Consider the following 13,327-nt stretch of genomic DNA (forward strand, 5'->3'; position numbering starts at 1 on the left):
CTACTCTCTCAAACTCCACCTTGTCTATAAAACTTCTCATCTCCTGAGTCCAACTAAAAGTCATCTCTTCTGGGAAAACTGTTATTTTTTGCTCTCTTATGAGGCTTAACTTACTCTAATTTTAATTGTCTCAGTCTTAACCTAGGTTAGAGTAGGCTTTTTGCTCTCATGTGTTCTCATATCTTACTTAACTTCAAAAATATTTTCTTTTCCTACTAAAGATCAAGTCTATTTTTTCCTAAAATAATTTCTGAAGATTTGAAGGTCTTGAGACTATTCTGTGTTTTGAATTTTTGATGAGAGATCCCCAAAGATACTTTGAGGATGCTCTGTAGGGCTGGCCTGAACTTCATGAAGGAGAATAATGGAAGTGTCACTTGTGATTAATTTCCTTTTCTATAGGAGGGCTTTCTGACTGTGTAGCTCTAACTCATCCTAACCACCTCTTTGGGAAAATTGGGTTGTAGCAGTGTATGTATATCTGTGTGTTTTTCAAATATTTCTTGCACATTTTACAGTACATTTTTACAAAGTTGAACATATTTATTGTGACAAGGAAATAAATTATCTTGAAAATGTTTTCTTTAAAATTTTACTCTTGTATTTAATAGGTTGGCCTTAGAAATTTTGACATGGGTTGACAGCTCTTACTATAGTACCCTCTCCCCAGAGGACATTCCGATACCCTAAATGTTGGTGATGTTACAATTGCTGAATGGAAGCTTTCACTGAATCAGATACTGACAACAGTAATTCCAACAACAGAAATTATCACCAGGCATTGATAAAACCTGAGAGCAAATCATTATGACAAAGTACATCCTGATGGGAATACCAAAAATACACATAGGCTACATTATCTTTATTTCATTTTCCTCTTTTAGAGTAAAAGTTTTGGTATTTGAAAGAAAAGGGACAGTTGTTTGTTGAAAATAGAAATTTTTGGACATAACCAACCATATGTTTTAGATTTTTTCCCCTGTATTCTTACTGAAAATGTATTTTGAATTTGTTGTGTTTCTCTATACTTTGTAAATTCTTTCCTTAAGGTAAAAAAAAAATGTTTTTTCCTTTCTCTTTTCCCAACATTTGCTTCAGCTAGGTTTGACCAACAAGTTGGATTCTTTCAGCCTGAGTCATTGTAAAGCCAACATGTCTGGTGATGTTTGTAGGCAGATGCAATTTATGAGTCAGTTCTAACTTTGTATGTTACTTTAAAAAATCAGTAATGGATTATCTTGTATTTAAACCTGTTGAACTTTTGCAGCCTTGAATTTGCAGAGTGACACAGTTAATGTGCTATGGTCACATGTTTAACTTTGTCAGGAAACATTGATTCGTTTTCATATGTTATCAAGACAAGAAACAGTCTCTTTTTGATTCTGTATCCATCTTATAATCAGAAGAAAATATATCTGCCTCACAGATGGAAACAGAATCAAAAGGAGACTGTTTCTTGTCTTGATCACACCGTGAAGCAGCAATCAAACCAGAAATAACACTTCAGTCTCTGACACATACTGTTGCATATTCATGTTGGGTTTTGCTATAGACTTGGAGTCATCTTTTTCATTGTAATCTGTTTGATATCATCCCTAAGAACTTTAATCTCCTGGTTCTAGATGACATGTTTAATTAATCCAAATTTGTATTTTCAAAATAGAAACTTGGCAATGGATGTGACCTTTGTATGATTCAAACTGTCCTATATAGAAAATGCCTAGATATTAGTGTAGAGAGAGAAGATATAAATAGGAATAGCATTGGAAGTCCATATGGAGAAATACTATTATCAGTCATTTTCTTGTTTTGTTTTTTACACCAGTTAACGTATGCCAATGATTTTCATTGTCACAGAATTGCATTACTGTTCATTGACAGAGTAGCACAAATGTAGAAGTATGCAAATGAGAAATGGAATTGGGAGATGTCATGGAATACGTACTAATTGTAGGAAGAATACAGTGCATGTAATCCCCGTGGTTTTGGGGTAGTTAATGCCTGGAAACTGTGTCATTATGCAAGGTTGCATTTTCTGAAGTGGGTCAGTGCTATAATTGGGGCTTGCATTTTTTTATCTGAAGATGTGGGAAGCTTTAACTAATGGATATAACCGACAAAGTGCTACCAAAATGAAAATTCAGCAGTCACAAATAGTGGTCATCTGCACATCAAAACATCTAAAATTCAGTACATGGGCTGAGATAAACACTAACATTTAATCATCAATAATTTTGCTTGCCAGCAGAATGCAGAATGGTTCTTGTAAGCTCTTTGGATAATGCAGCTCTCTAGAGGGACTCTTCTAGGATGCCTGATGGTGTGCTATTACTTAGACCTCCCTCAAAGGACTGAAATTTTAAAGTTGGTGATGACAGTTCTCTTGTTTCTCCTACTCAAAACTCCTTTTGATCCAACACTTCCCCCTTCTCCCTCACTTGCACTCAACCAGACTACTTAGCAAGTATTTTATTTCAAAGACTAAAGAAAGGAAACAGTAAATGATAGCTCCCAGAAACCTCACATTTTATTGGAAAGCCATAAGAACAACTTCCAGAACGGCTAAAATTTTGATTAGAGTCTATCCTGGTAGGTAGGGTTGTGCCTATGTCTTAAAACACTGTCAGTTGTCTTACCCGAAACCAAAGGAATATATGGGGAGAGGGACTGAGCTGTGTGTTTTCACTTGGTAGCCAGAGAGCCTCAGTCACTGAAAGGGGCAGAACTGTCTGCTATAGAGACTACTGAGGACCAGGTCAGCTCCATGGGTCCACTCGCCACAGTCTGCTAATTGGCTCCTTTCTTAACATTGGGGAACAGGAAAACTGTTCCAATGGGCTTCTATTCCTCATACCATTGCTTTACCTTTAGTGCAGAATGGAGTCAATGTTTAAATCCTTTACTGCTGGATACTTTTGTCTTGCATCTGAAGGTGTCCTGCTAGAGAAGCTTATGGGATCGAATATTTGGCTTCAGTTTCTATAAGTTAAAATGCAGAAAAAGATTGGTTCCAGTGGAGGAGTAGATATTCAGAAGCAGAATAAGGAGGGTGAAGAGAGACTATTCAAGGGCTTCCCTGGTGGCACAGTGGTTGAGAGTCCACCTTCCGATGCAGGGGACATGGGTTCGTGCCCCGGTCCAGGAGGATCCCACATGCCGCGGAGCGGCTGGGCCCCGTGAGCCATGACTGCTGAGCCTGCGCGTCCGGAGCCTGTGCTCCACCACAGGAGAGGCCACAACAGTGAGAGGCCCGCGTACCGCAAAAGAAAAAAATAAAAAATAAAAGAGAGACTACTCAAAACGAGAAACTTTCTTTCTCCAGCCTCTCTCCCTCTCTCTTTTATGTGTGGGTAATGAATCTTTGTCCTTACTGTGTTAAAAGTCACCATGACCTCATGCTAATATTCCCAAAGCAAAGCTGTTGGTATTAAAAACCTATAGCTGGCCTGGAACTCTTTCCCAACGTATGATAAACTCCAAACAAAATCTTCTATGTTGCATTCTAACAGCTCTGTAAAAATGGTTCTATGTCCTGGTTTTGTTTGGTGTAGCTTTCCAATACAATCGATGTAGAAATGAATTACCCCTTGACTTTGGAAATAAGCAATTCATGAGCAATTTCTTAGATAAAACTATTTCATCAGGTTCTGAACATACAGGAGAATCCATGAAAAGATACAAGCCTTTATGAACAAGTGAAAATTTTTTCTTAGAAGAAATATTCCATTTTCTGGGCTCAATTCAAAACAAAACAACAAAAATGTGTCCTTCCAAAGTAAATGGTATAAATAATTGGTGATAATAGTGTTTGCTTATGTGTTCACCTCTTCAGACTTGTTGAAGGAAGGAAAAGGGAATGGCTCCACAGCTAAAACCTTCAACTTTGGCAAAATTTAGACCATTTTTGTGGTATCGGACAATCTTAACACTTATTCTTGCTCAGGAATTTAATCCACTTTCTTCGTAAAATTCAAGATACTTTATCATATTTTTTTCCATGAGAAGATTAACCTAGGTATAAATAAAATCACCCTTCATACTTTAAAGATCCGTTGCGAACTTTGGGGGACAAAGGAGTCTCTAGTTAGGAACTTGAGAATTTTAGCATTTATTGAGGAAGAAGTGAATCCAGCCTCTACTTAGATAATTTTTCTCACCAGTAGCAAGGGGGTGAAAGCTGGTTTCTGGCAGACAAAATACACCCTGTTGCAGGCCACACATGACTAAGTGCTCAATGTTGGTGTCCTATGAAATGGCAAATCTTGCTTTAGAAAAAAGCCAAGCCTTGCATTTGCATTGAACGTGTGTTCCCGAAGGTTTTGCAAACACTGTTCACAATATCAACTAAATTGGATGAGGTAGTGGAGATGGTGAGGGCAAGAAAATAATTTCTACATTGCACCAGTTTATGTTTCATAACTGGTTTTTATATATAGGAAACAAAATTTGGGCATAGAGCAAATCTTGCCAAGCAGAACCACCAGTGGTTGGTAGGTTACCCATCAAAAGGAAGTAAAGTGGAAACAACTGAGCATCTTCTATAAACACAATGCTGTGAAGTAGTTCTGCATAAGCAAAGCTAATGAAACCGAATTTTTCTAGCACTGATATTTTCATCTAAGATGTCTTCAGTGTTCAGTTCCATTCCCATTCATTACTTACAGAACTGACACATTATCCTGAAAACATTTCCTAAACATAATTGAAAACATTAAAAAGTCTGGTATTTGAAAAACATTTGGATGTTGTTTTACAAATTTTTATTTCTGATTTTTAACAAGCTTCACACATGTTAAAATTATGTATAAAGAAATCCAATCATACCAATAAACCAACTGGTTGTCAATTTGATTTTCAGGGTGAAAGGTGGTGGATGTTTTTATGGTAATAATTAACAAGAGTATAGAACTTTATTGATTGTCTTCATCCATTTGGGCTGCTCTAACAAAGTATCATACCCTGGTGGCTTATAAACAATAGAAATTTATTTCTCATAATTCCGGAGGCTGTAGAATTTCAAGATCAGGGTGCCAGTATGGTTGGGTTCTGGTGAAGGCCCTTTTCTGTGTTGTAGACTGCCATCTTCTTGCTGTATCCTCATATACTGTAAGGGGCCAGAAAGCTCTATGGGGGTCCCTTTTATAAGGGCACTAATCCCATTCATGACGAGTCCGCCTCATGACCTAATCACCTTCCAAAGGTCCCAGTTCCTAATACCATAACCTTAGAGGTTAGGTTTCAGGATATGAATTCTGGAGAGACACAAACATTCAGACCATAGCATTGATCACAGCACATTTTCTCACACATACCTTATTGTTTAGTGCTATAAGCATCCATAATATATATATAATCTTTTTTCAGAAAAAGAATAAGCTAAATATCTTCATTTTACTGAATGAGAAATTTGAGACCCAGAGGGGGAAGTGACTTGCTCAGAGTTTTATAGCAAATTATTGACAGCTGGGACCAGCACTCAATGTGCATGCTATGTTTAGCAAACTTCATACTGAGTGAGTGCTAGGTGGCTTGTTTTTGACATGAGTCGTAAAGAAAATATTTATAATTTAATTTTTTCTAAATGACATTTTGTCCTCTGCCTGTCTACATTTATTTTCTCAAAATGAAAGACTAAGTTTTAATTCAGTAGGCTATGCTGATAGATTGGTTTATTTCAAGGTGAGAAAAACAATCAGGTGCATATTAGGAAAGTTCTGGCTGAGTTGATCACATTAGAATTTGCAAGAATGGTGGTTGTTTAGTGAAACCCCATGATAATTCAACTTCTACAGAGGTGATTTTGCCCAGTGTGTCCTGGAATTGTTTGTACAAAATAAACACAACTTAGCTGATTTGAATGGCTAAGGACCATCTTCCGTGTTCCCTGACAGGCTTCCTGGAGTGAAAGGAACAAAGAATTTGAAGAGCTTTGTAGAGGTGATTATCTTGTCTATTAGAGTATCTTTATTACAGCATAGCATTTCAAATTATTTCTTGCCCAGAACCCCCCAAAGAATTTTTTTTTTAATTTTAGGTTTGCTAGGGTGGCAATATGTAGGATCATATATTTTTTTCTTATACATCTATATTTGTATTCAACTTGGTAGTTGGACATTAGCTTGTAAATAGGATTTCCTTTTACAAGAAAAGAAATACTTGTTAGCTCTAAGACTCAACAAAATCCTCCAAATATTTGCTTTGGAGAAAAAATTAAAATCTAATATTTAGGTCACTTCATTTACTTATTTCTGAGGACAAAAAATTCCTCACCTTACCTAGCCTGCCTAACTAGGAATTTATCACATGGATGCCAGCTCTTTCTGGGACCCTGATGGGAGGTGTAGACAAAGGAGAACTGGGCTTGGGGGCTCCATAACTGCCACTGATTTTCTCTCTAACTTTCACAGCTTCTCTCCTGTTTTCCCACCTACCATCCCAGGTTGCTTTGATCACATAATAGTGCTAGAATGTCACTTTCTCTCTTCACCAAGAAGCAGAATTTTAATTCTTCTGGACTATTTTGTTTATAGCCAAGTGGGATTAATTAACTAGATAGAGGTTCACTTTTATAAGATTGGGGGAATAAATCACAAGATGGCTGTGGGAGATTTAGAACACTGTGTTTGTTAGTGCCTAAAAAATATTAAATGATTTGGGACTTTATACAAGAAAAATGTCATCTGTGGAAAATTAAAAAAAAGAAAAAAGGTGGTGACATTTGACTGTTACTTTCCCTCATAGACATTCTATGTTTAGCTTATTAGCCAAGATAAAGTGTAGATCAATTTTTTTTTGTCTTTCACGTATGTATATAATATGAGTCAGTAAATGAGATTTAATTGAAGAATTTGGGCTCTCTTTTCATCCTGATGACTGAAAGGACTCTTTTTCTTGTTTCCTTGGACAAGGTAATGGAGAGATAGTGGGAAGATGAAATGATATTTCTTCTATGACCACTCCAGTATCAGATCAAATTGGGAGGAGTTAGATTTGATGACTGATCTATAATTTTTACTTCTGTCTGGAAAATGATTTCTTGGTATAAGAGACTGTTTATATTTTTAAAAGACTTGTAACCTCGAGAATCTTAAGTACATAAAAGATTCAAATCAAAGAAGTAGACTGATTTTAATATTAGCAGTATGCTGGTAGTATGGTGACAACAGATAACTGTACAAACTTCTTTTCCACATATATACAGTCAGCAGGAGCATGCTTGGAACACAATTACCAAAAATCTTCTTGATGCCATTTAAAAATATTTTTAAATGTTTTAATTACAGTGCTTCTAATTCCTGATTCTAGAACTTGTGTGTGTTTGTGTGTGTGGAACCTATGTTCTACTTTTCTCTTGGGGTTTAGAAGCACAGAATTATCTAAGAATTGCAAAACTCAATGATGGGGAAAGGAACTAACATTTATTGCAAGCCCATGAAATGTCAAACGTTGTACTGATGCCTCACATAAAATTTTCCTAAGATTGACCTTTCTTATTGTACAGGAAATGCAAGGACAATGAGGTTAAGTAACTTGCCCAAGGATTCAGGGCCAGTGTGCTGTGGAGATGGGATTCATAACAACATCTACCATGATGCAATGTGCAAAGTCTCCATGAAATAATTCCTGTCCAACATTTTCCAGATTAAACACAATGAAGTTCCTCTCTCTTGCTGTTGGTTGTTAGTTGTTTTCTGTGCCAATTTGAAGTCATCAGTCTTCAAATAGCTTTGGCCTTTGTAAATTAGAATTCTTCTGTAATTTCAAAGGACAACTCCGGAGTTTGCTTTCCTTTGAGATGCTGTAACTAATAAATCAACTTTAGTGTTTGGTTATTGTATCAACATGGAGAGCTTAGTTCCAGTGCATCAGCTTGGGTGTGAGTTTTCTTGCTGTGTCACTCACTCTATGGCTAGTGAATGTCCCAAGTGTGGAGAAATGCAAAGGTAGTCCCAGCCCTTTCATTGTAGCTTAGATTTGGGTTTAAGTGCCTTCCAGCATGGATTACTAGTTGCTGTGTTGTTTTTGTTTTGTTTTGTTTGTTTGTTTAACTGCCCTTTTTTTTAAACTTAGAAGTTCCAGCTTCTGAATTTCTATACCAACTGATTTCTTTCAAAATTAGAAGTAATAGAAATGAGAAATAATTAAAATATATGCCCACCACTCTCCTTATTTTTTAAGGGTTTTATACAAATCTCCATTGGCAAATGGGGTGATAAAAAGTTTAGGGGCAAAGGGTACCTGAAATTCTGAATTTCATCCTTATCTTGTCAACATCTTGAGTTTTGAATCACCCTAGATCTGCACCAACCTTGTGACCCAAGGTGGGTACCATTCCCGAGACAAGAGCTCTGCCCGTTTGCCAACTTCTTGGTGGGGTTCCCTGTAACCTCCTAGACAGTGCCCTCCTGCCTTACCTAATTTTGTTGGCTTGGTCTTTTGCTTATGACACTGCTGCATGAACTCAGCGAGTTAGAATTTCCATATGGGTAAAAGGAGGACACTAATGGTATACTTACGACCTCATGGTCCTGTTGAGAAGATTAAATAAAATAGTTTAGTAATGTGTTTGGAATTAGGATTGTGCTGGACCCCTGGAAACAGTTAATAGATTTTAAGTTATAATTTTAATTTATCCCTGGCTGTTGGCAAGGTTTTCACCCACATTGTCTTGGGAAATAACCAGACTGCCCTGCTTTTCCAGGGTTCTAGTGGATTCTGTAAGCCTCCCTCTGATACCTCACTATAACTAACATGAGAAAATTTGCAAAAGTAGGAGTGTTTATTAACGTTGAAAGACAAACAGGAATGGAGACACACTTTCTTACTTAGAATTTGATTATATACATTCATTTCCTACCCAGAAATAAAGAATAGAAAGTGGCCCTAACTGTGTTTCAGAACACCAATTTTAGTAAAGTAGATTTTAGGTTTGCAAACCAACATGACTTTAAGCCTCTGGGGATAGCTGTATAGAATTTCATGCCTTGTGGGTCAGAAAGGGGCACTCATGTGTTATGTTCATACACACACTGCATTTATCCTTTGTTTTCTATTCTATAATTTCTAAGTTGGTGTATGGGTTTCTATTATAGAATTGGGAGAAGATCCTAAAGGCAGGCCTGTCAGGTTTTCTCTTTCTTAGCTCTAAACTAATGTACCAAAATACCTTGAAATATCAGAGCTGACATTTTGACGTGCACCATTCATGCATACTGGGTAATTAAGAATTCAATGAAAGAGTTATAAACTATAATTTAAAATACTGCTTCAGTTTATTTCTTCAGATTTCCATCTATTGTTTTGTGATTGCTTACAGGATAAAGGTGCATTTAAAGTATTTTTACCATATATGTTTGCTCCCACTTCTGGGGGAGAAATAACCAAAAATTAAGTCAAATAGAGCCTGTCGGATGTCTGACGTAGGTTATGACCAAAAGTCACTCTCTTTTTAGAAAGAAGTGTGTAAGAGAAATTATTACTTTGATAATGTAATAAAGGCCTTCCTTGAGAATTGGAGCAGTATTTTCATCATCCTTCGGTTTGTTCCTTTTTTTTTCTTCCCCAGTTTTGGACAGGAGATTCATGTATAGAGTGGTGAGACAAATTTTGACTGAAGAATAGCACTCTTCTACCTAACACCCGGCTTCTAAGTAAGATAAATGTAGGTTATCACTGTCCTGAGTCATGATTCCAAGGAATGGAATGTATAAGCAGCAAATTTTCTGTTCTAAATGGAAAATACTTAAAAAAAAAAAGATCGGTCAAAGAATACAGTATAATTCTGCCAGGAGAGAGCCCTGAACTAGAACAGAACCAGAGGTCTCACCTGTACACTGGTACATGAGGCACAGGGTAAGGCGTGTGTCCTCTCTCTTTTTCTCTCTCTTTCTCTCCTGGACTTATTTGTGTGGACTAAAGAGGATATTGCCATATGATTTCTGCCATGCTTCATCAAGGAAAGGCAACAGATTTTCCTCTAAAGAGCAACATTTCAGTGGATTCCCACTGATATATGATGCCGTAAAAATACACTTGAACAAAAAGAAATGGAGTGCCAGTTTAGCTCCGACAACGGTTCTGGATTGAATTTATTATTTTTAAATTTATAATTGATTACTGATTTGGATTAATGCTTTAGTACCAGAGGAGAAAAATTCAGGATCCAAATATATTCATAGAATAAAAGTGTCAACCTCCAGGAAGTTGGAGACTTAACTTTGAGTGAAATAGGCTGTTAATGACCATTGAAGTTGTGTATCTACTTTGACTTCTCATCAAGAAATTTATAATGAAGGGCACTTTTATATTACTATGGAACTATTTCTTTTAAGCCAAAATACCTTGAAAAGCAATGAATACAAGTATGACACAACTAACAAACTAAATGTAACTGGCAACACCAAGCTTTTCATTTTCTGAGTGATAGTTTTCCTTTAATGGGTCCTTCTTAATAATGAGATAGACTAAATCCTCCTTGCATTTGGTCTTTGAAGATGTGTGTGCATATATGTACATATGTATGAATAATGGAGTTTGAAAGGAGTTTGTAGTTTGAGATTATTTTCTTGAAATTTGTGATTTTCCATCTGTGCCATTTCCTTGCAAAGTGTTTTAAAGTTATGACACCTTTTACTAGCTTTACTATAGACCTAAAATGGCTGTCACTGCCATTTTGTTCAAGACTTGGTGTTTGAGCCGGACATGGGAAAGCAGATAAAACAAATACTGCACCACTTCTCTTTAGAATTGACAAGCTTAGTCTTTTAATCACTGATTCTTTGATCTCAGGTTGGTATGTCCTTGGCTTACTATGATTAGACACTTTACTTTCTTTTTATGACTCCTTTTTTTTTAATTGTGGCAAAATACATGTAGCATAAGATTTACCATGTTTTCCATTCTCAAGTGTACAGTTCAGTAGTGTTCTGAACTGTTTAGTTTGTAAACAGAGCAAGCATCTTCCTCCATTGAGGCTGCTATAACAAATTACCATAGACCGAGTGGCTTGTAAACAACAGAAGTTTATTTCTCACACTTCTGCAGGCTGGGAAGTCCCAGACCAAGGTGCAGACAGATTTGGTGTCTGGTAGGACCTGCTTTGTGATTATAGATGGCTGGTTTCTGGCTGCGTGGGCACATGGGGAAAGGGGCCAGAGAGCTCTGTGGTGGGGTATCTTCTGTGAGGTCTTTGATCCCATCCATGAGGTCTCCACCCACAACTCCCAAAGGCCCCTCCTGCTAATACGGTCACACTGGGGGTTAGGATTTCAGCCTATGAATTTGGGAGGACACAGACATTTGGTCTAGAGCCACGAGTGACTCTTTCTCGTTTTGTGCTATGTTTCGTTGCAGAACTCCAAGATGGGAGGCAAGCTGAGCAAGAAGAAGAAGGGGTACAATGTGAATGATGAGAAGGCCAAGGACAAAGACAAGAAGGCAGAAGGAGCCGGGACAGAAGAGGAGGGAACCCCGAAGGAGAATGAGACCCAGGCGGCTGCGGAGACCCCAGAGGTGAAGGACGGCAAGGAGGAGAAGCCAGAGAAGGATGCCCAGGACGCTGCCAACAAGCCCGAAGACAAGGAAGGCGAGAAAGAAACAGAGGCGGCCAAGGAAGACGCCCCGAAGGCAGAGCCCGAGCAGATGGAGGGAGCCGAGGGGAAGCCCGAGCCCCCGAAGGATGCCGTGCAGGAGCCGGCGGCCGCCGCGGGCCCCGCTGCGGGCGGCGACGCCCCCAGAGCTTCGGAGCCCGAGGCGGCGGAGCCCGCGGCCCCCAGCAAGGATGACAAGAGCAAGGAGGGAGGGGAACCCACAAAGACTGAGGCTTCCGCAGCTCCTGCCGCGCAGGAGACGAAAAGTGACGGGGCCCCAGCTTCAGACTCAAAACCCAGCAGCACTGAGGCTGCCCCATCCTCCAAGGAGACCCCGGCAGCCACGGAAGCACCCAGTTCCACGCCCAAGGCCCAGGCCCCCGCAGCCCCCGCAGACGAGGTCAAACCCGCCGAGACCCCGGCAGCTAATTCTGATCAAACCGTAGCAGTGAAAGAGTAACAAGGACAGCCTATGGAAAAAAAGAATACCGCTTAACGATGACCTGTCTCTCTGTCTCTCTCTGTCTCTCTCTCTCTATCTGTCTCTCTCTCTCCTATACTAACTTGTTTCAGATTGGAAGTAATGATACGTATTGCCCAAGAATAAGGATGTGTTCCCATCAAGGGAGGGGGGTGGGGAGAATCCAAATAGTATTTTTGTGGGGAAATATCTAATATACCTTCGGTCAACTCTACCAATCAGTCCTGGATTTGAAAGATCAATGTCTGAAAGTACAGTACATCTTTTGTACCTGAACTGCTGTTACATGCACTCCGCCACTAAGATCTGAGCATCTTGTCTTCTGCAAGGGGAGTTGGGAGTGATGCGTTTGATTCTGCCCGCAGGGCCTGTGCCGAGGCAATCAGATCTTTATGAAAGCAGTATTTTCTGTGTGTTCTTTTTCATTTACAGCCTTTCTTATTTTGATATTTTTTTAATGTTGTGGATGAATGCCAACTTTCAGACAGCCGACGTAGCCTGTCCACATGTATCTCGATGCCAATACTCCATTCTTCCTTCCCAGGTCTTTTTGGGAGTAACCAACATTCTCTCATCCTACTTAGCCTCCCTAGATTTCTCATGACGAGTTAATGCATGTCCGTGGTTGGGTGCACCTGTAGTTCTGTTTATTGGTCAGTGGAAATGAAAAAAAAAAAAAAAGTCTGCGTTCATTGCAGTTCCAGTTTTCTCTTCCATTCTGTGTCACAGACACCAACACACCACTCATTGGAAAATGGAAAAAAATAAAAAATAAAAAAAAAACAAAAAAATGTACAATGGATGCATTGAAATTATATGTAATTGTATAAATGGTGCAACAGTAATAAAGTTAAACAATTAAACTGAAGTCACGAGGATTACTGGTTTCTTTTACCACCAGCACGCTGCCGCCTCCTCTGTAATCGCCTCCGTAGAGGACAGAACAAGGTGTTGGGCATTTTCATGGGTCTATTTGGATAGAAGGATAAAGCAGGATCCTCAGGGTTATCTTTTTTAAAAATTAGCTGGATGGGCTTCCCTGGTGGCTCAGCGGTTGAGTCTGCCTGCCGATGCAAGGGACACGGGTTCGTGCCCCGATCCGGGAAGATCCCACATGCCACGGAGCGGCTGGACCCGTGAGCCATGGCCGCTGAGGCTGCATGTCCGGAGCCTGTGCTCCGCAACGGGAGAGGCCAGAGCAGTGAGAGACCCACGTACTGCAAACAAACAAACAAACAAAAATTAGCTGGATCTGTGT

The 13,327-nt window shown here is 39.1% G+C and overlaps 1 protein-coding gene across 1 annotated transcript in view; it reads left to right on the top strand.

Moving 5' to 3' along the window:
* Positions 1-12,922, top strand: part of BASP1 (brain abundant membrane attached signal protein 1) — a 54,396-nt gene extending 41,474 nt beyond the window's left edge. The window contains exon 2 of the mRNA XM_060092752.1: positions 11,353-12,922. Coding sequence (XP_059948735.1) covers positions 11,362-12,048 — 687 coding nt within the window. The 5' untranslated portion in view covers positions 11,353-11,361 and the 3' untranslated portion in view covers positions 12,049-12,922. The remainder of the gene's footprint in view (positions 1-11,352) is intronic.
* The last annotated feature ends 405 nt before the right edge of the window (positions 12,923-13,327 follow it).

This window comes from Mesoplodon densirostris, chromosome 3 (assembly GCF_025265405.1).
Source record: "Mesoplodon densirostris isolate mMesDen1 chromosome 3, mMesDen1 primary haplotype, whole genome shotgun sequence".
NCBI classification, from domain to species: domain Eukaryota; kingdom Metazoa; phylum Chordata; class Mammalia; order Artiodactyla; family Ziphiidae; genus Mesoplodon; species Mesoplodon densirostris.